The 24052-nt window shown below is 43.4% G+C and overlaps 2 protein-coding genes across 3 annotated transcripts; both read left to right on the top strand.

The window, feature by feature from the left end:
- Window positions 1–9088: 9088 nt before the first annotated feature.
- On the top strand, window positions 9089–10303 carry LOC134563593 (post-GPI attachment to proteins factor 4-like). The gene is given in 1 exon segment (XM_063421635.1): window positions 9089–10303. A coding segment is annotated over 1 exon segment (1191 nt). The 5' UTR covers window positions 9089–9112.
- Window positions 10304–20636: 10333 nt separating this feature from the next.
- LOC134563836 (large ribosomal subunit protein mL50-like) lies at window positions 20637–21977 on the top strand. 2 transcript variants are annotated; one of them, XM_063422178.1, is made up of 2 exons: window positions 20637–20742; window positions 21471–21977. In XM_063422178.1, exons 1-2 carry the CDS (start codon window positions 20675–20677, stop codon window positions 21865–21867), a joined length of 465 nt encoding a protein of 154 aa, XP_063278248.1. In that variant the 5' UTR covers window positions 20637–20674; the 3' UTR covers window positions 21868–21977. The 2 variants fall into 2 exon arrangements, with proteins under 2 accessions (XP_063278248.1, XP_063278247.1); XM_063422177.1 differs by having other exon boundaries at window positions 20642–20742; window positions 21468–21977.
- Window positions 21978–24052: the final 2075 nt, after the last annotated feature.

Below are 24052 nucleotides of genomic sequence, written 5' to 3'. Positions count from 1 at the left end.
TTATTGAAAAGATATCAAATGAGTAATAGTATTTCTAAAGCAGTGGTAATTTCAGTCTTAAGGAAAACATTGTTTCCTTGTAAACAGATTTATAAGACTGCATGCAAGATGTTTTTATGTTTAGATTACGGAGAAGATAATATCAGAACCATGCTGTCTATGTGAACCATACAGTTTCCAGACAGAGTGGAAGAAGGCATGTTTGGAAATCAAACATTCCACAAGGCAGGTTGGAACACCCTGAATTTGCTGTAGTTGTGATGAGCCCCCTCCAGGTGGACACACACCTGTGCTGAAAACCAGCTTTGCTTCACACAACAGAGCACAAATCCAAACCTTTCCAAAGATCTCCAGAGGGATCTTACTGTAACAGAGAAAATAACTGAATGAACACCATAAACAAACTCTCTGGGAATAGATGCTATGAGTCAGAAAACAAAAAGCAGGACACTCAAGTCTAAACAGAGGTTTGGAATAACTCTTGTTAGTTCAAGGCATTGATGCTAATAAATACAACAGATTTAAAGGAATTAAGCCATCCAGAATGACAGTGATTTCAGGTTTGAACTTTGAAAACTGTTGTGTTGATTTCAGACCAGAGGAAGAGAACAACTCCATTGTCCATCCCTTTTTCCCACCTCTTTCAAATGCTGTTATAAAATGTTTGTCTTTTTTCTTATTCTTTCATGGTCAAAGATTTACTACAAGAACATCAATTTATCCAGACAAGCACGTTCCCTTTTCCATTACTGAAGTGAGGATGGTTATTGCTCTCCACTGGGTTCAGAATTAGAATCAGATGGCAGAAAGTTAGTTTCAGTGGCAGAAAACTGGGCCTATGTAAGAGCCCATCAGCTTTTGCTGGGCCCTGCTTTTCATGGTAAGATGGCTCATGCTCCTCCTTTCTCAAAGCATTTTCACCTCCCTCTCTTTGTAATGGTATATCCTATTATTTGTCCAGCACAAATACAATTCAGATGTAAATCTCAGAATGAAACAATCATCCTTGCATTCTAGTTTTCCTAAAACAGACACATTTGATTGCAATTTCCATCTGTCATGGGTTAGCACTGGCTAGATGTTAATGCACTCATGAGTGTATGTTTTTCTTCATGAGCTACTGTGAGATGTGGTCAAGAACAGAGCAGAGCAGGCCTAAAACCTGAAAACAGAGAACAAAACTTTATTACATTACATAAGAACAGAAATAGAAAGGAAAACTCTAAACACACACAAAAACAGAAATGAAAACTTCCCAGAACATTTCTTCTCCTCCCCCAGTTTCTACCCCTTACACGTTACCCTCCATAGACTAAAACTTTGGGGTTTAAATCAAACAATTACTACTTAAAAAAACCCTAATCTTCAATTCAGCAAAGGAGAGAGGAGTCTCTCTCGCACTACAGACTGCTCTTTAGAAAACACAGGTCTACCCTTTATGTGTTTTTATGTCACCCATGGCGCTACCTGTAGAAGTCTGCCGTGGTGACACTCTCTTTTCTATGTCTAGTGCTCTCACTACTTCTATGGGCCAAAGCTGCATATAGGGCTCTTTTAAGGATGCTTGCATGTTGGGCTCTCCCTATCTTTCCCCTGGGGCCAAGGGTTCTAAGAACAGATCTTCCCTGAGGGCAGAGGGTGCCACCATACCCTCCCCATCTCTTCTCTGTTCGCTCCACTCTTAAAGTGCCAGTCACTGTAGCAAAAGCAGAGGCAGCTGTATCTACCCAAATGCAGTTTATATTCAAAAGAGACTCAAGTTCAGTCTATGGCTAACATTCTGCAAGAAAAGTCTAGCTCAAAAGCCACTCTTCTTCAATCTCTGCCTATCTGGGGTTCTTTTCATCTTCTTTTATCATCTCGGTCCCAGGCTGTTTCTCTTTCTCTTCTGAAACTACCAGCCATGAGAATCAATGTCTGGGAAAAAGTTTCCTTCTGCCAAGAAAGGGTTAACAGTTCTTGGTTCCCAGCAGAGGCCCGTGCTTGGTACCTCTTTACACAGCTGGGAACTTCTCCTCTCCCCTCCCCCCGCTCTTTCTTTGCTGCTGGCTGCTGCCAGTGTTCAAAACTCTGAAGCAGCAGTTTCTCCTTGGGAGAGTGGGGGGTGGGGGGGGTGGAGGGGGGGACAGAAGCCACCTCTAAAGTTCTCTACCCCTCCATCCTGGATGGGGCTGGCCCAACTCCAGTCCCGTTCTCTCTCTTTCCCCCTCTCTGGGGCCCGGGCCTACCTCAGCCTGACTACTTGGCCCCCCTCCCCCACCCAGCCTGGGTAGGGGAGGAGGGAAAAGATGCTCCTCTCTTGAAACCGGAACTTAAAAGAGGCAGTCCCTCTGGGAGGCCTTGCTTTTAACCTTTTGTGTCCTCAGAGGCATGTCTAACCCCTCAGTGGCCACTGAAGGTGCTAACATTCAAATCTGATCACTGATTGGTTTGACCACAGCCTCCTGAAAAACTCACTTCCCCTCAAACCAAGACACCATCATATGCTATGCTGTCTGAAAAAAAAACCAACCAGCCAAACAAAAAAAACCCTTTACATTCTGTCATCGAAAGAATTTTGTCCAATAAATTTGCCTAATTCTAAAACAATCTTAACAGTGGTAATTTTGCCTGTTGGCTTTACAGAAGCACACAGTCCTCAGCTGGTGCCCATGGAGTGCTGAGTGTGCCTCAGACCTCTGAATGTGTGGAGTTTGCTGGACTGCAGTGTTTTAACAAACATTCCCAAAACCCATATCTGTTCCCATAAACAGCATGAAATAGCTTGTGTTCCCGAGGCACTAATTTTGAAGATTTTAGAAAAGTTAAGGTTATAGTTAACAATAGATGTTGCTGATTTAGCTGAAATGAATAGAAAAGCTTTGCTGAAATCAAAGTTAAAAGTTACAGGATGGTTCAAACAAACTGGATTTAACATAAACTACCCTGGATCTAGTTACTCCTTGCTTGTCAACTTTATGTTTGTGTATTATGAAAAACAGAGAAACTAATCAATAGACGCCAGGAATACAAGACAATTGCAAACTTCCTGTTTCCAGAAACCCATTGAAATAGTCCTGGAAAACAGGAAACGAGGAGTTACCAAGGATTCATCAATCACATCTGCATTGAAAAGGTTGAAAGTTTAGAATGAGGAAGACTTGTTTTACTTCCTCCTTTTGGTGACCTCCTCATGAAAGGACCACCAACCCATTTCAGGGAAAAAACTACACATGCTTAATAGCCTTTTTGACAATGAGCATATGAAGCGGAGAACAGGAAGTGACAGGGGTATGAATATGCATTTGTATTTTGTGTATTCAACATTTTTGTAAATAAAAGGCTTTGTAATTACCTATGATCTTTGCAGTGTTCATTAGGGAGATATCCCACGGGCTGCCTGGTGTTGCAATAAACATACAGTTTCTAACTTTAACTGTTAGTTTTTGTCCATCACAGTTGGATATTGATATTAGAACGATATTCGTATTTTAATGAATCATTAGGAGAGATGCTCCAATCCCTTCATCATCTCCTGGAGTACAGGTAGCTTTTTCTCCAACCTTTCCAGGCGAATAGAAGGAGGTTTGAAATCTGGCAAACCAACAAATGGTCACAGGACTGATGCCACAGCCAGGGGTCCAGCTTGGACCATAGGATGTACTTGGAGAAACCTCTTGGGACTGCAGGTGTCCTTCTGACATAGAGAGAGAATTTCAGTAACAGGCTTGCCAAGTTGGTGAGGGCCTTAATTTAAAGCTGCTGTGGGAGATGAACTTCAAAGGTTTCAGTTTAAAACCAGGGCTAGCAAGAGATGCCCAGAACATGGGGAGGGATCACAGATAACAGGAGAGCACCTGAATGGCATCACAAAGGAATTCCAGCCATTCCAGCCACTACTTTGCCTTCATCAGAGTCCAGCTTACCTGCCTCTATGCAAAGGATGGGGAATGAACAGGCAGCTGGAGTCATGGGCACACCTGCAGGGCTGCCAGCTCCTTGGCTTCATGGCAATGTGCTGGGGTGACTCCTGGGACTGGAGTGGTGGAATGGAAGGATACAGTGTCTATAGCAAGGGCAGGTGAGGGAGAGGAAGAGGCGTCACCCTCTATGTCAGTGACCAGCTGGAGTGAATGCAGCTCTGCCCAGGATGGATGAAGAGCTGTCCAAGAGATGACAAATCAAGATTAAGGGAGGACAGGGACAGGTGAGTTCATTGTGGGGTTTTGCTAAAGGCTACCCCACCAGGACAATGGAGTGGATGAGTCCCTCTATAGACGGATGGACTCTTATGATCACAAGCCCTGGTTCTCTAGGGGCACCTCAACCACCTGTCACACCTACCAAAATCACACACAGCTCCTTCAAAGTCATTGCCTTAAGTTTCCATGTTTAGCTATTATCTTGCAGAACTCTTCTCAGGCTGCTCTCTACTCCCACTTCATCTGATCTACCTGATTGCTTGGTAGCAACAGAGGGAGCATTGCTTTCCCATGGCATTGTCCTGCAGGGAGGCAGCCAGGTGAAATGGGCTCCATTCAAGTTTATGTGACAGAGGAAAACTAAGATGCATGAGAAACAAGAGAGAAGCTGGGGAAATAACTGTAATTAATATATATTGAGTTCAAAGCCTCTTTCACTGATGGCATAGTCTTATTCTCTTAGTTCAAATAAAATGGGGAAAGTGTCATTCAGCTGCCACATCTATGTTCCTCCTTCCTTAGTTCAGTAGCTTTCTCTCAGGGTTGCTGTTTCCGAGATTCTCCTCGGGGTTGCTGTTCCCCGAGGTAATAAGGCTTTCGAGCTTCCCTTGCTCAAAAGGTCTTATGCCGGAGCCAGAGAAGACAAGCTGAGTCTGCCAGTGCATGTTTCCAAGGTTGTTTATTCTTCTTCATCTCTCAGTTCTTTCTCAGCTCTGCAAGGCATCTCCAGCAGAGCAGGACATGCAGCAGACTGGGGGCGGATCAGAGGGTCCCAGACCCTTTGTACCATTTTCTTGACCCAACCACCATCCACAATGTACTTTTTATTTACAAAATTTTGCCAATACCTACTACCTATGTTAACATGTCATTTCTACTCTAAACCACTCCCTGTAATACAACTCAGCAGAAAATGGGGGAAAAGAACAAGAACAAGGAGGACAGAACCACTCCCCAATTCCTCCATCTTGCCTCTTCAAACCTATAAAAATCATAGATTCTACATTTACACTCTGTGATAAACTAAATACTACTTATTTTGAATTCTCTCAGCTTGTGATTCTTCATACAATGTGGGCATTCACTCCCATGGACTGGGATCAGAGGCAGTGTCCTCCTGGGCTCTGTGTGAGCCTGGCTGACCCCCATGTACAGATCCCAGACCCCTCTGTCTGGTCTCCAAACCCTCCAGGGTGGCCAGAGGGATGTTCTAGACTCCGACACCTTTCAAACTGTGCATCATGGATTTCTAGGGATTTATGAAGAACCTGTAAAAGTTAACAACAGTCCAATGAGAATAGCAAGTCAGCCTATGGCAAAATTTACATTCAAGTTTTAATGCAGTTTTTGGTGTTATCCAACTGGACATGGCTGCATCCTGTAGAGGAATTTTTAGAAGAGCAAGATTTAGAAGATTTATTGATAGGGCATTTGAACAATCCCTGCTACCAGGGAACAGTATGGGAGTCTATATCATTCCTGTGCTGGTCTTGTAGGCCTTGAATTAATAAGAAAGTAGCAACTATAATAATCTAGTGTTCCTTCTCATGAATGCTTCCTCACGGATGCTGAAGATGTATAACAACTTGTTACACATGGATGCTGAAGACAGAATGCTATTCATAAGACATAACAAAGACAGACTATATGCCAAAAAGGGGGACCAATGAACAATTATTTAGAGTATATGCATATGAACTTTTAGCCAATCAACAACCGTTTAGCTGTACTTGGTTTAATTCTGTAACCCATAAATATAATAAAGAAGAAATAAACTGGGAGATCAAACCTAATTATATTGATGCCTGTTTGATACTTGGTTCCTTTCTTGCAACAACATCCAGCAAATTTTTGCATTTTTACTGTTCCAGTAGTGCTTAAATTCCATCTCCTTGGACAGAAGAGGTCTGTACGTTCACTGATAGGCCCTGAGCAATGGCAGATCAAAACAAACAGCAGTGCCTTCAATTTCTATCTAATGTACCACATAACTTTTGCAAACGGCCAAGTCCTCTGCCTCTCTTTAGCCACTTCTCTTACACTTCAAGTTGTCTTTAATCTGTTAACTATGGCAGTATTACACCTTTAGTACACAGACCATAAGAAACAAAAGTTCTAAGAGAGTTGAGAGATTAAGCGCATCAGCCCTGATCTTTGCCTGGCTTATTTGATGATAAAATGATAGATGACACTCATAATCTATGGACAGCATAAGAACAATTGCTTTCAGCAGTGCTTGAGTAGATGAGAGATATATTTGGTACCTGCCAGTAAAATACAATCAAAGAACAACTACTGGTCCCTTGCTATTAAGGTTCCTCTGAATATTTTTAGCAGCACAGCTCTTGCTGGGATGGTTTGTATTTTCTAGGGAGTCCCAGTTTGGCATGGAAGTGCAGTAATCAGATGTGTGGATGTTTGGCTTCTACTGGACACTGTTGTTGTCAAGAGGGGCTTGACACATTGCAGAAATATTATCTGGCACCTGACCTACTAAAAGCTGCCAGAAAACAAGAGGAATTGCAGATGAGACAAGCTGGCCACCTGGCCCAGTAATAGGGATCAGCTCATGGCAGGGACCTCAGGTTTTGGAATTCAAGGATATCTGTACATTCCCTGTCAGCATGCCTGTATGTTACAGGAGATCTGAATGGCTTCTTGGGAAGCCTCCATTGGCTTCCTCAGATCTGAGCAGGATGTTTGTTACAGCACCACAAAGGCCTTGTCTCTGCCAGAGAGGTTCATCAGCAGAGGAGCTGGTCCTGAGCTGGCAACTCATCTGCCTGGTGTTAGACTGGGGCATATAAAAGCTTTTCACACAAAGGTTTCAACTTTGGTGCTGCTATAGGATGAACACACAAATGAAAGCTATTACTCGTGTGAGCACCATTATTCCCACCACTGCTATGGCCCAGCTGGGACTGTGACAGTCTATGACATTTCCATGACATTTTCCAAGAGCCTGCCTTTGTTTCCTTCTTTCATCCCTTTATAGAGAGATGACTCTTAGGGCTCTGACCACATGACTTCATCCAACTCTTTTTATGTCAAGAAAGAAACAGCTTTTCCTACTGACACTGAGAAGATATGTAGGCAGGCCAAAAGGAGTAATCTAACATTGTAATTGTAAAGGAATAGTTGTGTCCTTGTCTCATGGTGCAAGGAGAAGGCAAATCATGTCTCTTATATTCTAGAGGAATTTAAAATTTTGCAGCTTTGAAATATGTAGGAAACAAACAGCAGATTAAAAGCAAGATTAGTGACACAAGAGCATTGATGTGAACATTCTAATTGCCCTGATTTTGTGTAAGATTCTGACAGCCAGCCTGTGAGATGTTCAGGGCAGCCAGAGAAGCAGAACACAGAAGCCAAATATGGCAAAATCTAACTTGCATGAAGGTGGATATTTGCTTAAAGTGTGTGTGTGTGTGTGTGTGTGTACAAATATTATGTATTTATATGAATGTTGCAGTTTAAAATTCAAGGCATATACTTCAAAATTGCATACTTTTAAATAAAAAGTGGGAGTCAATGGCTCAATTACAACATGTTAATGTTGCTATGCCCATGTATTTCACAGGGTCTAGGGAGAAGGAGACATCTGAGAGAAACAGACAGACACATATATTATCCTTAGCATACACAGGCCCTCAGTGAAGTAAACTGGTCTCTTTATTGTATGGCTTCACACTCCAGGGAGGAGAGTGAAAAAACAAACATTTGGAAGTGTGTGAACAGCAGGAGTGAAGGATGTGTACCTCCAAAGAGGTAAAAATTTATCTCTCCAATATGTGCTAGACTAAGATACAAGAGATTGGGGTTTGCTTCTTGGCTGTAATCTAATCATTATTATGTCACTGTCACCAGATAAGGGTACCTAAGTTCTGTGCCTTTAACAAAAAGGGATTTTCACATATCCTGCATCCACCTTGCCTGTTGTTACATGTTTGAAGCTGTGCTGGTTTGAAAGCAAAACCAGTGAGAGACTCCAAGTCAGAAATACAATTTAATAGGAGAGAGAGAAAAAAGTAAAATAAAATAAAAGCAATAGCACAAAAAAACACTGAGAGAATACAACCTGACACCCTGTTAGTTAGGGTGGTGGTAGCAGTCCAGATGAAGCGGTCTTGTTGAAGCACTGATCCTGTAGAAAGGTCTGGTACCTCTTGTCCTCTGGGAATCTAGCGGGTAAGGCCTCCTGAGCTGTCCCAAATCCCAGGTTATATCCAGGTGGGAATGCTTGGCTCCTCCCTCCTCTCAGACCGGGCTGATAACATTCTATGAGTCATGCAGTGGGTCCTTGATTGCCCATTAAACAAAGATAGCTCCCGGAGGGAGTTACCTGTGAGTCATGTGGCAAGGCATTGATGGCCCATTAACAGAAGATAGTCCAGAGGGAGGGGGCAAGGGAAAGACTGCCCCACCTGGATCCAACAGCTGGTGAAGATGGTGATAGAATCCATACTTTGGGCATATCTTACATTGTAACCTAGGACAGAAGCACAGTAACAAACACTCAAAGTCCTTTTGAGTCCTTTTGAGCTCAGGTTAGATCAGAGTTCCTATGTGCTAAAAAGGCTTTAAGGGTCTTTTGCTGGAAACTAAGTTTGGCTCATCTATCCTCAACCTCCCAGGACTATTCTGTGATGCCTCCAGCATAAGGGATTCCACAGTAGCCTTGTCTGTTAGCTTATTCAGAGACCAGTCCCCTGCTTTCCCTCTGTCAGTTCCTATGTCAGTAACCATCATTTTTTCTTCCTTTCTAGGCTTGGACAAGAAAGGAAGAAAAAATAGGAAGAGATATTTTCTAGGCTGGGCAGGTTTAGCAGCAAAGGCCCCAGTGGTACCCTGCAGTCCATGGAGAAGGATGCATTGGAAGTGAAGAACTGAGGGCATGAGCAGTGCAGGAGTGCCCTCCTTCTGCAGCAGTTATGTTACACTGAGACTGGCAGCTTTGTGGGAAGTGGTGCCATTGGTCCAGCCCTTTCATCCATCTCCTCACTCTGACTGTGGTGACTTTTGGTGTGCTGGCACCTTTGATCTGCCACCGGCTCCTCCACTCTTACTTCTACCTGTGGCGTTGGCACCTGAACTCCATGAGCCAGGAGTTCCTGGAGCAGAACCAGCAGGAGAGTCAGGATGCCCTCCATTACTTTGAGAGGATGCAGATGCCAAATGCCTCCGAGGCCTCTGGCAGTGACACCTTCCAGCCCTTGCTGCTGATCACCATTATCACAGTGCAGAGGCAGAATGATTTCCACTACATCTTGCAAGCGGCCTCCCACTTCCACCGCCTCCTCCAGAAATGTGGGATGCATTGCCAGAGTCACCGCATGCTGCTCTGTAATGTGGAGTCAGACCCCAGCAGCCATCAGGACGTTAGGCTGCTGAGCAGCCTCTTTCCTATAGTCAGTCGTGACAGAACTGGAGAGAATCCTGACCCCAGCCTGAACCAGTTTGAGAAGGAGAAGCAGGACTATGTCTTCTGCCTTGAGCAGTCACTGTTGGTGTACAACCCAGAGCACATCCTCCTTGTGGAAGATGATGCTGTGCCAGAGGAGGAGATATTTTCTGTCTTGCAGCACCTCTTCTCGGCCCGGTTCTCCAAGCCCTACCTCAGACATGCTCTCTACTTCAAGCTGTACCATCCCGAAAGGCTCCAGCGCTACTTCAACCCTGAGCCCATGAGAATCGTGGAGTGGCTGGGCCTGGGCATGTTCCTGGGGTCGGTGCTGACCTGTGTGTACTGCTGGGCCGCAGGGCGGGCAGGCCCCAGCTGGTGCCTGGTGGCATTCTTTGCCTTGTACAGCATGGCCCTGTCGGAGCTGGTGGGGCGGCACTATGGGCTGGAGCTGCGTCGCCTGCACCCCGCGCTCTACAACGTGGTGCCAGCCAGCGAGTGCTGCACGCCCGCCATGCTCTTCCCTGCTGCCTCTGCACGCCGGGCCTCGGGATACCTGCAGGGGCTGCGCTGCCGCCAGGGCTTTGCCAAGGACACTGCCCTCTACTCGCTGCTGCGAGGCAAGGACGAGAATGCTTTCGTGGTGGAGCCCAACCTGGTGCGGCACGTGGGGATGTACTCCAGCCTCCAACTGAACAGCAACCCCCCGAAACTGCTGTGAGCTTCTCCTGCCTTGCCACACAGAAAACACCCAGGGCACTTGACTTGCCATGGGGCAGAGGCACAATGTGCAAACTTGGGTCCTGTGCTGCTTGCACTGGGCATCCTGTGTCTCTATGTGAACAAAGAATAAAAGTACAAGTTTTCTTTAAAAATCAGCTTATGTACATACAGACACCATTTAATATGATCTTGGAACTAATCACCATGCATCACCTGGGAGGAGAGCGAAGGATTGTAGCTTAGTCTCCTTGGCCATCCCCAAAGAAAAGATCTCACAACAACCATATGCACAGCTTTCCTGCCTACTCTCCTGGACAGTGGTTACAAAAATCCTCATCTTAGGGCAACAGAAATTTTGGACAAAGTGAATGTTTCAAATTTAAGCTAATGAGGAGAGGAAGGCCCTATTTCCCCATCCTTACTAAGGTCTGATCTCTGACCTGTCTGTGTTCCAGAGCTGTGGTTTAGAGCAGACCCTTCAAAAGCAGAAGTGCAGGAACTTTCCCACAAATTCTGCCTAGATACTTCAAATTTATGAACTCTTTTTAGTTACTGCACCTCCACCATTCCCACTTCTTTTGTTTCCACCAGAGGCTCTTAAGAACAAAACCTCTGCTGCTTCATTAAAGGTCACCTCTGAGAGTAGGGATAGGCAAACAGACTCACAGACACTGGTGACACACAGAGGGGTCACACATGCACATTTTCATTCATACATGACACACATTGTACACAATGATTGTTGTGTTGGGGATCATCACTCATTGTACTGGATCCATTAAAAAAGATTTTATCAAGTCACTGGATGAACTTAGACATTCAACATGAATTTACCTTGACTTTCCCCCAGCACAGAGGCAAAGGAAATACTAGATCAGGTGCTGTTGTTGTGCAGGATCTTTGTTCATTCTGGAGCTGTAATTCACAGCTCAGCTGGAGTGGTTCATTCACTGCTCCTGGCAGAAAGCAAAGTACCTGTGGGAAAGACAGTTGTTCACAAGAACAAGCAACAACAGCACAGCACATCAAAGAGCCACTCTGACAGTGCCCATGTGTCCTGATTGTTAGACATCTGGGATAGGTACTTTGCACCAGGGCTGTGGGCACTTATTATATTATTATTATTATATTTTAAATATAAAACCTTGCAAATGACAAGAGACCTCATACTGAATTAAAACAGGCAAAAATTTGGTGTACCTGATGAAAAGCCCACTTTGGCTTTAGTGAGCTTTGAATCAAATTCACTTCGAGGTGGCATTTGGTTGAACTATTTTTAAAAACTATATTTCTTGCTTTGGAATGAACAAAGAAAATATTTTTTGTTGAGTTTCATCAGTGGGAGTTGTTTGGGTTTTTGTTTTTGGAAAAGAAAATGGAAAAGTAATGGAAGGGCTCTACTTTGAATTTTATTCTCCTAGTTCTCTCCCAGGTGATTGATGCCTTAAGTTCTTAACAAGCCTGATTATAGGTGAGAAATACCTAAAACTCCTGAGAGATGAAACCAAAGAAAATGGCAACCCTCCCTCTGCCAGCACATTGGGTATCGGTTACACAGCACAAAGGCACAGTTCAGGTTAGCTGAGAAACAGCATCACAGTAGTGCTTTGCTGTCAAGTAATCAGCTTTTAGAACATCTTTGGAAATTAGAGTGAGTTAAAATTGCTTGTGAATTCCATGCCATTCCAAAGACAAGGCCTTTAGGCCTTCTGGCAGAGGACACCGGAAGAATGGCAGAGGCAAAACCATGTTTTGTTCCCAGCTGCTGAAAGCCCTGGAGATGCCAGGGTAGTCATACCATGGCAGATGGGCAAATCTCTCCTCTGGCTTCACTGCAGCGGGGTTTGGGTGTCAGGATTTGAGTGTCAATGTATATTTATTCCACCAAGTGCCTGCACATACAACTGGTTTCTGTATCTTCAGCTGTGAATGTTTCAGTGCAGTGGGCTTGCTCGTCTCTCTTTTACATCCTTGTATTGTACAAATCCAGGACAGTGCTCTGTTCTTTCCATTTATACTCCTTCTTGCAAAGAAAATCTTACAGCAAGAAATGGGACAGGCAATGGAAAAAGGAAGCGGGGAAAGCAAGAAAGCATGAAAGAAACTGTATCTAGTTAATAAATGTTTTGATGTGGGAAAATTATATATCCATTTGTCTCAAAGTTATTTTCCTGTTTGTCCAGTAGTACTTCACATTTCAAAAGTCCAGGAGAGGTTAATCATTTCACTGAGCCTCATAGCTGAAAATTAGGAACATGAATTTGAGGCATCCCTTCCAAACTAGAAGAAAATTTTCATGGCATGAGAGGTGACAGAATTTGACTGTAAGACCAAACAATGTGCAGAGGGCCCAGGGCTTGAACTTGCCACTGTGAGAGTTTCATATAAATCAGCTGAGAACAGACTTCTTTGTGCTAGAAGCAGGTTAATAAATTCTTTATGTACTTCTGGGACAGTTTTCTAAAGTGCACAGCTCACCTTCACAACAGAGGTGCTGTTTTGCTGAGCCAGCAGGGAGCTGTTCTGATTTACTCAGGTATTCAAGTGCCCACCCTGCCAATGGGGCATCCCAGGATGGGACTCCTGCTGCTGCCTTCCAATCTTCCATGAGCAGATTGAGTCTTTGTAATATATGATGTAATTCATGTTCATGCAATATAAATGCATAAGCATCCATGTTTATGTAATATGATGTATCAACGGTATAAGTTCAGCTACATTTTAGGAAGAATACGGTAGCAGTCACCCAGGCTTGGAAATAAAGTGAAAAAGGATTAAGAATTGAAAAACACCCTTGCTTGAAGCTTGGGCAAGGACCATGATTTACAACAGAAAGGAAGGTAGCTACGGGAAGAGATAATACTCTGCATACTCAAGAGATGGACTCACCAACAACCTACAATTATCACTAGATATGGATTTAGACTCCATCATCCAGGTGTGTGTCCCAATACAGGATTCCCAGAAATCAAATCAAGTATTCATCTCTTCTTGGAAATCCGTTGATTAACCGTCTGGCAGTAACAACAGAATTTCATGAATATAGAGCAAGAGCGGGAAAAAGACAAAGAAGTATGAAGAAATGCCCTGTCCAGCCAAAAAATCCTGTATATAAACTAACTCTGCTGGGACTGAAATTGTGAACAGGGGAGCTATAGTGCAATAGAGGCCGGAGCTAGGTTCACCCAGTGCCGATCCTGGGCCGGACACTGACTTTGTTTGTGGCTTTTTCGTTTTGCAGATTTTGTTTCCAAATTTTATTTTTGTAAATTATTAATAAAATTCATTTTTATTAATTGGATTGGCTACGTATTTATAACAGTCTTGTTTCTCTTATCTGTGCTGCATATTTTACTAGAAATTTTAAGTTAGAGAAGTGCATATCACCCTCAGAACAGAGAATGGGAGGCTACCATGAATTCTTAATTCCTGTTGGATTTTGTTCTGCAGTTCAGGCTAAAAATGCAGTTCCAAACATCCAAAAGCCTTTCCCCTCTCTTTTCTCCAAGGGAAGTGGAGCTGAGTTGCCCCATCTCAGACTACAGAAGTTCAAAGCGGAGTATTTGCTCCCTGAAATATAGCCTTAAGACCTTGGTTTCTTTCACTTTAAAACAAACTTTTGAAACAAACAGTATGGATTTCCTTGGGTGTTGGTTTGTTCCCAATAGTTGGGAGACTATTCTTCAGTGCAGCAGCTGCTGCTTACACAAGAGGAGTCTTTCTTGATGGTCCATCAGCAACATCCAAGGCTTTATTGTCCAAGACAGTTCAGGGAGAGTTATTAACTTAAACAAAACCCACATTTGTTTCCAAAGCATGTCCAACAAAAGCATGATGCTGGCAGAACAGAGGCCAAAAAATGACAGGTCTCTACTAGATTAGAAGCCTAAGAAGATTATCTAACTCCAGTAGGCATCAATGTCCTAGTGAGAAGGCACTTTTGAAGAGAGAAAAGCCTTTCTTCCTGTGGTGGGGAGCTGTGAATCACCAGATTGGGTATTTCAGCAGCAGTTTGTCTGGATACAGGCTGAATTGTTTTACATTTTTAATAAAGTTATTTACAAGCAAACTTTCTGCAAAATAAATAACCTTTCTACAGATACTTTTGTTAATAGTCTCTTCTTCCTGTGTCCCACTCTTTGTTTTTCTGATTGGCAGATGTTATAAATGCCAGGACAATTTATTACCAAATTCAATAATTTGGTTTATTAAAATTCAAATCACAAAATTTGGAATCAAATTACAGAATTTTAAGTAATAAAAAAACAAAACCCCACAAACAGCGACACTTACTTGACAGAATTTCTCCTGGGAAAAAATGAGTCAAGGGTGACCCAGAGACACGGACCCTGGCAGTCGGTGTCTCTAGCTGGGTTCACACCTTGCCCACCTAGAGGCTTAACTTAAATACCCTTAATTTTACCCTTGGCAGCCCTTCTCCCGTTGTTTTCACTAAGCACCGACCATTAAGTTTGTTTATTCTGAAAGAATCCCTTGGCCCATTCAAATGCTAATGTCCAGAGTTAGTCCTTGCTTTGAGTAATTGAACCGTCGTAGAAGTGTGTGATGATTCCTCTGCACGTAGCATTCGACTGGTGTAAGTACTGGTAATTTTCACTGCACGTAGGCAGGGGTAGGTTGGTCCGTGTTCATTGTCTCATCAGTGCCTCGTGTTCTCACCTTCTATTTTTGGACCAGGGAGATCAGGAGAGGTGCTTTACAGAAGTCCGTGAAACGTGCGGGTTGAGCAGACACACATACCTTTATACAATATATTACAGTTTCCACTCTATAATTATTTATAGAACATGAATTAAATAACCCTATTTTCCACAGCAGATCTGTCTTTCCTTACCATATTTGACAAAAAAAGATACTCCCATGTTCATGCTTTGGCACAGATGTTATAATTTTGATCCAACCCCACTCAAAGCAGATCTTATTAGACCAGGTTTCTCAGGCCCTTCTCCAATCAAAATTGAGGCATTTTAACAGGAACCTGAGGTAAAATCAAGTTCTGAGTGGTGGAATTTAACCTTGGCTTACTTTAGTATAGAGAGGGTAGTATTTCACAAAATAAAAAAGGTAATTTTCTGAGAGAGAGTTGTAGTTACAAAGGCATTGGCAGTTTCTCTCCCAAAGTCAGAGTCTCATTTTGTGTATTTCCACACCAGCTTTACAGACATCGTATCCAAATTCAGCAGACAGCAGGGCCCAACAAGTGACTCTGTATAATTTTCAGTAAAAGACACACCTGCCAAAAATGCATGGTCTGTGCTTCTTCACTGCACATCTTCATTCCGGAGTAACTTAATTTCCACAGATTATCTGTCCTGACAGCTTTGGCAGCTTTTGGCCACACTATCAGCCAGTTTATCAGCCATGCACCTATAGGCTAAAGGTCAGCAACATCAGTGTCCCTTCTCATGACTTTGTTCTTCATGGCAAGCTGGGAATGCCATGTTGCTGGCTAAGAAGCCAGGAACGACAGTGATTTTTAAATGCTGATGTTGCTTATGTTGTTTTCTTTCCTTTTTTATTTAGTTGTTGCTAGTGAAATTTTTTCCCATTGTGTTGCTGAGAAGCACTGATGGCTGGGTGGGGGAGGGGAAGATCAACTCACTCAATCTGAACCTTCAGAGGAGAGCCGTGTAGCTGCTGCTTGGAGAAAAGAACTCACTCCCACTACAGAAGTCCAGCTTGGTCCTGTTTCTTCTGGTGTGGGGTGAGCCTCTGTTCCTGGGAGCAGCCACTGAACTGGGACTTTGTTACCAGCTGCCTCACCGGAGGAGGGGCCTGTTGCGGTGTTGGGAATGGAGTCGCTGTTGTCCCACCCCCCTGCTGTTTCTTTGGCACTTTTTCGCCACTCTGTAGCGCACACACCCTGCCTGCTCAGACCTCCTGCGTCTTCAGCCTCAGCTCCAGAGTTTCTGATCCATCTCCTCAGGTCTGGGACAAAGCCGCCGTTACCACGTGCTCCCTGAGCCCACACCACAGCGCCCCCTACAGCCACATGGGGATCATCGCACCTGGCCTGCCCACCGGGAGCCAGCAGTGCCCCTGCTGGCTGTGAGCGGAAATGCACCGAAGGGGAAAGTATCTGTGGTCAGGGAAGCTGTTGTTGGGTTCCTGGTTCTGCTTATTAATGCTGTAGTTATTGTTGTTTCTTTGCATTGTTATACATACTACTAAAGAACTGTTATTCCTATCCCCATACCTCTGCCTGACAACCCCTTTAATTTTCTAAATTGTACTAATTTGGAGGGAGAAATTCTCCATTCCAAGGGACGCCCTGCCCCTCCCTAGCAGATGCTTGTCTTTCAAACTGAGACAGCTGATAAAGAGTTACATTTTATTGTTCTGTTTGTAAGCCTCTGGGAAGCTGTGCCTGCTTTCTCTTAGAATTTCTGACTTGGTGTCCAGTGTTCCTGAGCACTGAAATCACATCTATAAATGGACCTTTCAGCAAGCTGGTCCAGTTCATACATCTGTTTTGGTTTGTATTTTGCAAACTTAATACAAAGCAGCACATGCAATACAATACAATACATGCAGCACCTAATCATGCTTTTTGGGGGACCATGTACTGCTCAGATAAACAGGTAATAAACAGTTAAATGTCTCCCTTTATAGAAGTGAAGTGTTTACCTTCTTGCTTTTTTAAAAACAAAATGTTAGATTAGTTTTTTGGTTAAATGTAATAAGTGCACTGCATTCCCCTCATGATGCAAGTTTATTGCTTTGATTATTTAAGGACACAGAAAAACACTATAACCTATTTTTAGAGGTACAAGTACCAGCAAAGTATGATTATGTGTGATGGAAGTATGTACTCTTCCAGTGTAATTTTAATATCCCAGTAATTTCTGCACAGTATGATCAATGTGATGGGTCTGCATACTAACACCTTACAGCGACATCATGTATTACGATTCTTCATTCCATTTTCTGATCTGAAAAGACTGCTATTCCTAAATTAAGTGAAAAAGCATCATATCCATGAACCTTTTTATCTCTGTGTTCCCCAAATCTCTGCAAAAACCTGTAATCCTATGCTTGAAGTGCTGGATTGAAGGGTTAGGAGGCCTGGAAAGGCACACATCAGCAATTATCCATCTGGAAATACATATACTTCTGAAAGAGTTAAAAATATAAGATGGGCTTCAGGGCATTATTTAAAGTGTATCTGAATATCTGACACTGCCTTTTTTCAAGAAGACTCCCACAGATTTTCTTTAATAGTCTGTGAGACCATATTACAGATGAGACTGGAAATAAAATACTTCCAAGAGCTTTCCTCCTGTATCAGCTTCTAGCTAAACCAGAAACAAGAAGACTCAAACTCTGACTTAGAAAAAGAAGACCACCATTATGGTACCTTCTTGGTCTCAACAGGGTCTTTGATAAGGTACTTATTTAAAAGTATTTTTAATCCCTATTAGAGGCCTCTATTGTGGTGGAGAAACTTTAATACACCATGGGGTTTGTCTTTCTGCTGGGATGGGAGAAATAGAATGTAAAGTAAAACATTGTAAAGCAGGGAAGGTTTTATGTCCATGTTGTGTGCCACAGCTTCCTTCAGCAAAAAAAAAAGAATGGATCAGAAAGGGCAACATGAAAGAAAACAGAGGAACACAAGCACAAGGCCTTTGACTGGGCCGCATTGTCAGGTCCTTCAGAGGTTTCTCTGCTGATTGTCCGGCTGGCTTGACCTTCCTAAGGTTTCCTACAAGCACTGACCTTGGCATGCAGCTCCACACGAGAGGCTGAGGGAGGAAGGCCCTAAGAAAGACAGCGCTGTGGAGAGAAGAGAAATCAGGTATCTTACCTGTCTATGTAAAGGCCAAAGGGTCACTGCAGGAGCCAAACAAATGGAGAAACGACGTCATTCTTCAGACAAACACTGGGTTCTCTGAGGTAAAAACATGCCAATGTCCAAGGTTGCAGAGGGTGTTGTTCTGGAGGGTATGAAGTTTGTCCAACAATCCTTGTGCTATACTTCCCTCCAGGAGTACTGGCCTGCAGGATAGGGAGAAAGAATATAGTGCAAATAATCAAATCTATAGGTCTGGACTTGGTGAATGGTTGTAGCGTGGATTCATATAAACAGCAGTGCTGATACACCAGTATTTTTCACTGAAAAATTTTGCAAAGCAACTGATGCCTACATAACTTAGACCAAAGTTACAAGCTTGAGTTATAAGAGATCAATATCAATATCAATAGATCAAACCTGATATATCTATATAACCTGAGATCAATATAATCTACATCATGACTTTTTATATACCTTTATAACCTGATACACATATAACCTAATACACATATAACCTGAATAATAGCTTTTTATACCTATATAACCTGATATAAACAACTTTTTATGCGATGTAATGGCTAGTATATAGTTCATAAGCTGCTTAATGCTGAACAGACAAAAAAAAAAAAGAAGGAAAAATGTGCCAGGTGGATAGCTTTAGAGATAGATAAGTATAGTACTAATGAAAAATTGGCAAGTGCAAAGCCAATTAGCCACAAAACAAAGAATTTAGGCTGGTTAAGACCAGACAGACCAAGGAAAACTGTAACTGCACATGCTTCAAAGACAAAGTTGAAAAGTTTAGATGTGAAGATGACTTTGGAAGCCTTCATCAAAGACTCCTGATGACCCCTGAATTGGGGAGGTGCAAGCACAGTGCAAAAGAACTATTTATAAGCATGAGATCATACTATCTCATGTAGTAGTTCAGGCACTTATATAATGAAGTTATAATGACATAGTAACTCTAAGTAATACTTACTACATAAATATACCACAGCACTTGACAAGGATGGGTGAGTTAAGTCGAGATATCCCTCTCACCACCAGTACTGCAATAAACATATGGCTGCTCCATAGACATTGGTCTATGGGGATTTATTTCTAGCCTATCTTCTGAGCATCACAACAGAGAAGTTTGCATATCATTACAATATGGGTGGGTATACCAGTGGGATTTTGGGCAGAAAATTGGCTTGCAGCTGTGCACCTCAATGTGTGCTTTGGTCTGACAACCATTATTTTCATATGTACACTGTTACAGGACATCAGAACTTGCTCTTTCATTAAACCTGACACTGTAGCATCACATCTTGCCTTTCCATATGTTATGAATGAAGTCCCATAAACAACAAAATTAAATTTTAGCAGCAATTTTAAATTGAGATGAATACAAGCATATACAAAGTAAATTTGGCAGTGTTAATTAAGTCTGATTAAGGTTCTGGCAAGGCATAAGCAAAACTAATGGGGGTACAGAGAGGGGCAATCTCCCTCCTCATGTACAAAACAGAGTTATCCAAACTATACTTATATACTGTTATGTTCGTGCATATTCATTATTACTTACTGTAATTACTTCCCCTCCCATTTCCGATTCTTAAAATTTATGTCACTATACTGCACAGTGCATGCTCCACTTGTTGCTAGGGGGTCTTGTGTTGTTTTGGTGGTCTTTTCCAGATGAAGGCTTGCAGACTTCCTCGTTGTCCTTTGGATAACCTTACAGGTTGCGTGTGCATACTAAGCATTGCGTTATGTAAATAAGCATTATGTTCCAAAAATCAAGCCTCGCATTCCATAGATAAAGCCACAACTTCAGATCCTACACTTGAAACTGTCCCAACTTTGTCCATTCCAAGGTCAATTCTTTGTTCATCCCAAGGCTGATTCTGTTTTGGGATTCTACTTATCTCAAAACTACATCCTATATCTTATTTTTTCACATGTAACATCTGCAAAGGGGCCCATCTGCTTTGTAACCCTAATTTCTTTTATTGCTTCATAACAAATATGTTTCTAAAATATTGATATATTAAAATTTAATTTAGCATGAATCATATTCATTTATCACACATATACCAGCTGGAAAATATGTTTCCATGCTAGATTTTCAGTGAGGAAAAGCAATGTAACACTTAGGAAGTCACTGAAATGGCATAAGCCTGACACAGCTCAAGAAACATTTGGATGATAGTCTCGGGCACATGGGGTGACTTTTGGGAATGGCACTGTGCAGGGCCAGGAGGGGGACTCGATGATTCTGACGGGTCCCTTACAATTCAGCATATTCTGTGGGTCTGTGAGCTTTCCAACATCTGGACATCACTTACAGTTTCTTGCCTGCTTGATTAAATCTCCCTTCCTGTCGATTAGGCCTGAAAGCACACAAAGACCAAGCATCAAAGAATGCCTTTTCCTAAGGAAATTTTCACACATTCCGTTTCCCACAGAGGGGGCTGGCTTGCGGGCACGGACTACATTTCCCATGAGGTTTTGCGGAGTGCGGCAGAAATGCGTCACCCGTGGTGGCCGCGGGAAGGTGCCCCCAGCATGGCGGCGGTGCGGGCAGCGGCGCGGCGGAGCCCCACGGGGCTCAGGGCGTTCTGGAGCAGCCGCAGGTACGGGGTGGAGGGACGGCCTCTGGCCTTCTCCCCACTGGAGGTCACTTAGCCCGACATCCTTTGAGCAAATCCCTCAGGATTTGTCCAGGCGGATTTTGAATGTCTTTAGAGAAGGAGACTCCACTGGTTCTCTGGGCAACCAGCGCCCACTGAGGTGCACTGCTGGCGACCGCGTGCGGTGTTGCGGGGTTGGGGCCTTTAGAAGTGATACTGCTTTTGTTAGGAGTGGCAAAACGAATTTCACAGGAATGAAATATGGTTCCTCTGTAACATTTTACGTGAAACCACGCTTAGGTTGTTGACTAGATTATGTCATATGAGAAAGTAAATTTTTTTACTGAAAACCAGTGATAATTTTTTTCTACATGTGGGCACTGATTTTGTTCTGTAGTAGTGGCTATTTTCTGTTATGCTTTTTATTCATAGCAAATTAGAAAATGGAGCTGTAACAGAAAACAAATAACTAATCTCGTTAAAATGCTGTTTTCACTAACCAATGAAATAAGGTGGGTGGGTGATGGTTCTACAGTGCTTTTCCCCAGCTGCTTTTCCCCAGGCAGCACTTGGGGATAGCCTGTGCACTTCTGGATAACAGACCGATGAGTCCATGGGATGTGTGAACTGTCTGGATTGATTGTGGTTTAAAACATCACAAATACAAAAATGCTCTGAGGCTGTCTTGAGTAGCCCAGAGGCTGAAACTCTTTCTCTTTTGGTGCCAGCAGGAAGGAGGAAAGAGTAGTGGAAGCAGACCGAGCAGTTCCTGAGAAGGAGGAGAGGAATGAGCCCAGCCTGATCTGCCCCCCACCACGCAGCCAGAGTTACCTCCCTCGCGATGACCTGCAGAGCTGCCTCGAGTCCCACATCAGGGAGGTCTTTGGGCCCTCTCTTCCTGAGGACTGGCAGCAGACTCCTCTGCAGGAGAACAGGCTGAAGCATCGCCTGCTGGCCCAGCTGGTGGCAGAGCTGGGACACGCTGTCCCCAACTCCCAGCTGCACCGGATGCGCCACGCCGGGGATGTGCTGGGTTTCTATCGCACCCCCGTGAAAGATGGGACCAAGATTGATGAACTCGTGGCTGCAGAGCTGCCCCCAAACCTGAGAATTGTCTGGCAGCAGTGAGTCCCCCCACAGAGCATCCCTGTGCCTGGCTTGTGCTGCAGGGCAGCAGCAGAGCCCTCTCGTTGGGGTGAGATGTGTGAATTTCACTAATAAAGGTTCGCTGAGCTGTGCTTGGGTTTGGCTGTTCCTGTTCTGCTCTTTTTTCCTTGCAGATCAGTTCTTGTGAGGCACTGGTGCAGTGTGGACACTGCCAGCTGCTCCATGTGCTTTCCCTGCTGCCAGGCACTGACACAATCCAGTGGGAATCAACAAGGGGGCCATCTCCACAGTTCATGTTCTTTGCCTGTGTGCTGGTTTTGGCTGGGATAGAGTTGATTTGTTCCCAGGGACTGTTATGGAGCTGAGTTTTTGATCTGTGCTGAACTCAGGGCTGATAATACAGAGATGTTTTTGCTATTGTTAAGCAGGGCTTGCACAGAGTCAAGGCCTTTCCTGCTTTTCTTACTGCCACACTAGTGGGGGGACTGGAAGTACATGGGAGGGGACCCAGCCAGAACAGGTGACCCAAGCTGACCCAGGGGACATTCCAGACCATATGGCATTGGGCTCAGTGTGTAAAGTGGGGAAGAAGAAGGAAGCAAGGGACATTTGAAGTGATGGCATTTGTCCTCCCAAGTCACTGTGATGTGTGATGGGACTCTGCTCTGCTGGAGATGTTGAACACAGCCCAGCCATGGGAAGCAGGCTGTAGATTCCTTATTTTGCTTTGCTTGTGTGTGCAACCTTTGCTTCCTCTACTAAGCTGTCCTTACACCAATGCATGAGTTTTCCAGCTTTTACCCTTCTGATTCCCAGGACCATGGCTGTGTGTTCCCTACTGCTCACACTGGCTCACACAGGTCTCCTGCTTTCCTTCTGGTTTGCTGCTGTGAAGGCCAGTGCCCATGTGGCCACTCCTGGGATGTGCTTGGCAAGCATTGGAACATAGATGTCAGGCTCTGAATTGCTTTTTCCAGGACTAATGAATGGCACTGTAGCGTCTACCTGGCTGAATTTCTTGGTCCTGCTCCTGACTGGCCCTGATCTGGCTGTCAAAACTACTGAAGGAGTTGCCAGCAGGACTGGTGTGAAGATTAGTCTGGGTTACCTGTGCTAGCCTTCAGGATGCTGTGATCTTCCATTTCCCTTTCTCAAAAGGAAAAAAGCAAAATATGAAAATTTGTTCAACTGACCTATTTCATATCTTACCATATGTCAACAAGAGCTCTTATGGAATGAAACGCTCAACATAATCAAAATTTATGTTTTCTTTCCAGAGTATGAGGCTTAGTGGGTTTTATATCACGCACATCGGTTGAGTTTTACTTCTGCTTTTACTTATATTTACTTTCACTTGAAAACATCAGAACACTTCATAATGGCAGTACAGTGTGCCCTAAGTAATCCATGAATTTATGGAACATGCCACCAGACTTTACAACTTTACATCCCAGAGTTGTGGATCAGATGGGATACATTCTCCTTAAGCATACAGACCGTTTCTATTTAAAGGAGAAAGTAACCATTTAATTCTTTTCTTTGGAGATCAGCTGTCTGCTTTTACCACTCAGAATTCACACAATGTCGGCCTGTTCAGGCCAAGTCAGAAATTTTAAATCAAAGTGCTGCCATTGGTATAATGTGGTGGAGGCTTTTTGTTGTTGTTGGTTTTTTTCTTTGTTTTGTTTTGTTTTGTCTTTTTGGTTGATACAGTCACACAAAGCAAAAAAGGTGTTCATGAAATTCTGAAGAAGAAAAATGTAGATACTTCACACAGGATTTTCTATTGCCAGAATGCTTTCAATAAGTCTGACTGTAATGATTTGATCTCCTCTTCTTGGAGATTTCACACCCTTAGAAAAAGATGATCCCAGCAGAGTAATTTAAATCTACACAATTGTGATTCTTTGGGACTCCGTCTACTTCTGTGGGCAAATGGAATAGTGAAATACCAGGAACACAAAATTTACTAACTGGTTCTTCAGGCAGATTGTAAAGGAAACTATAGACAAAGATAATAAATCCATAATGGAAAGCTGGACAAGGACCAAGCCTCAAGTCTTCATTTCCCTGTCTCCTGAAGCTGTAAGTTTCGCTTCTTTCTTCCCCTGCTGACTAGGTGGCAAAATCTGTTCCAGAACCAATGACAGGATCTTTTCAGTTTACAGGTCTAGAATCAGAACAAGGCAGGAAAGCCAAAGGTTCT

The sequence above is a fragment of the Prinia subflava genome, chromosome Z, assembly GCF_021018805.1.
Source record: "Prinia subflava isolate CZ2003 ecotype Zambia chromosome Z, Cam_Psub_1.2, whole genome shotgun sequence".
Lineage (NCBI taxonomy): Eukaryota > Metazoa > Chordata > Aves > Passeriformes > Cisticolidae > Prinia > Prinia subflava.
The sequence above is the reverse complement of the archived record's forward strand: the minus strand, read 5'-3'. Positions and strand labels throughout refer to the sequence as shown.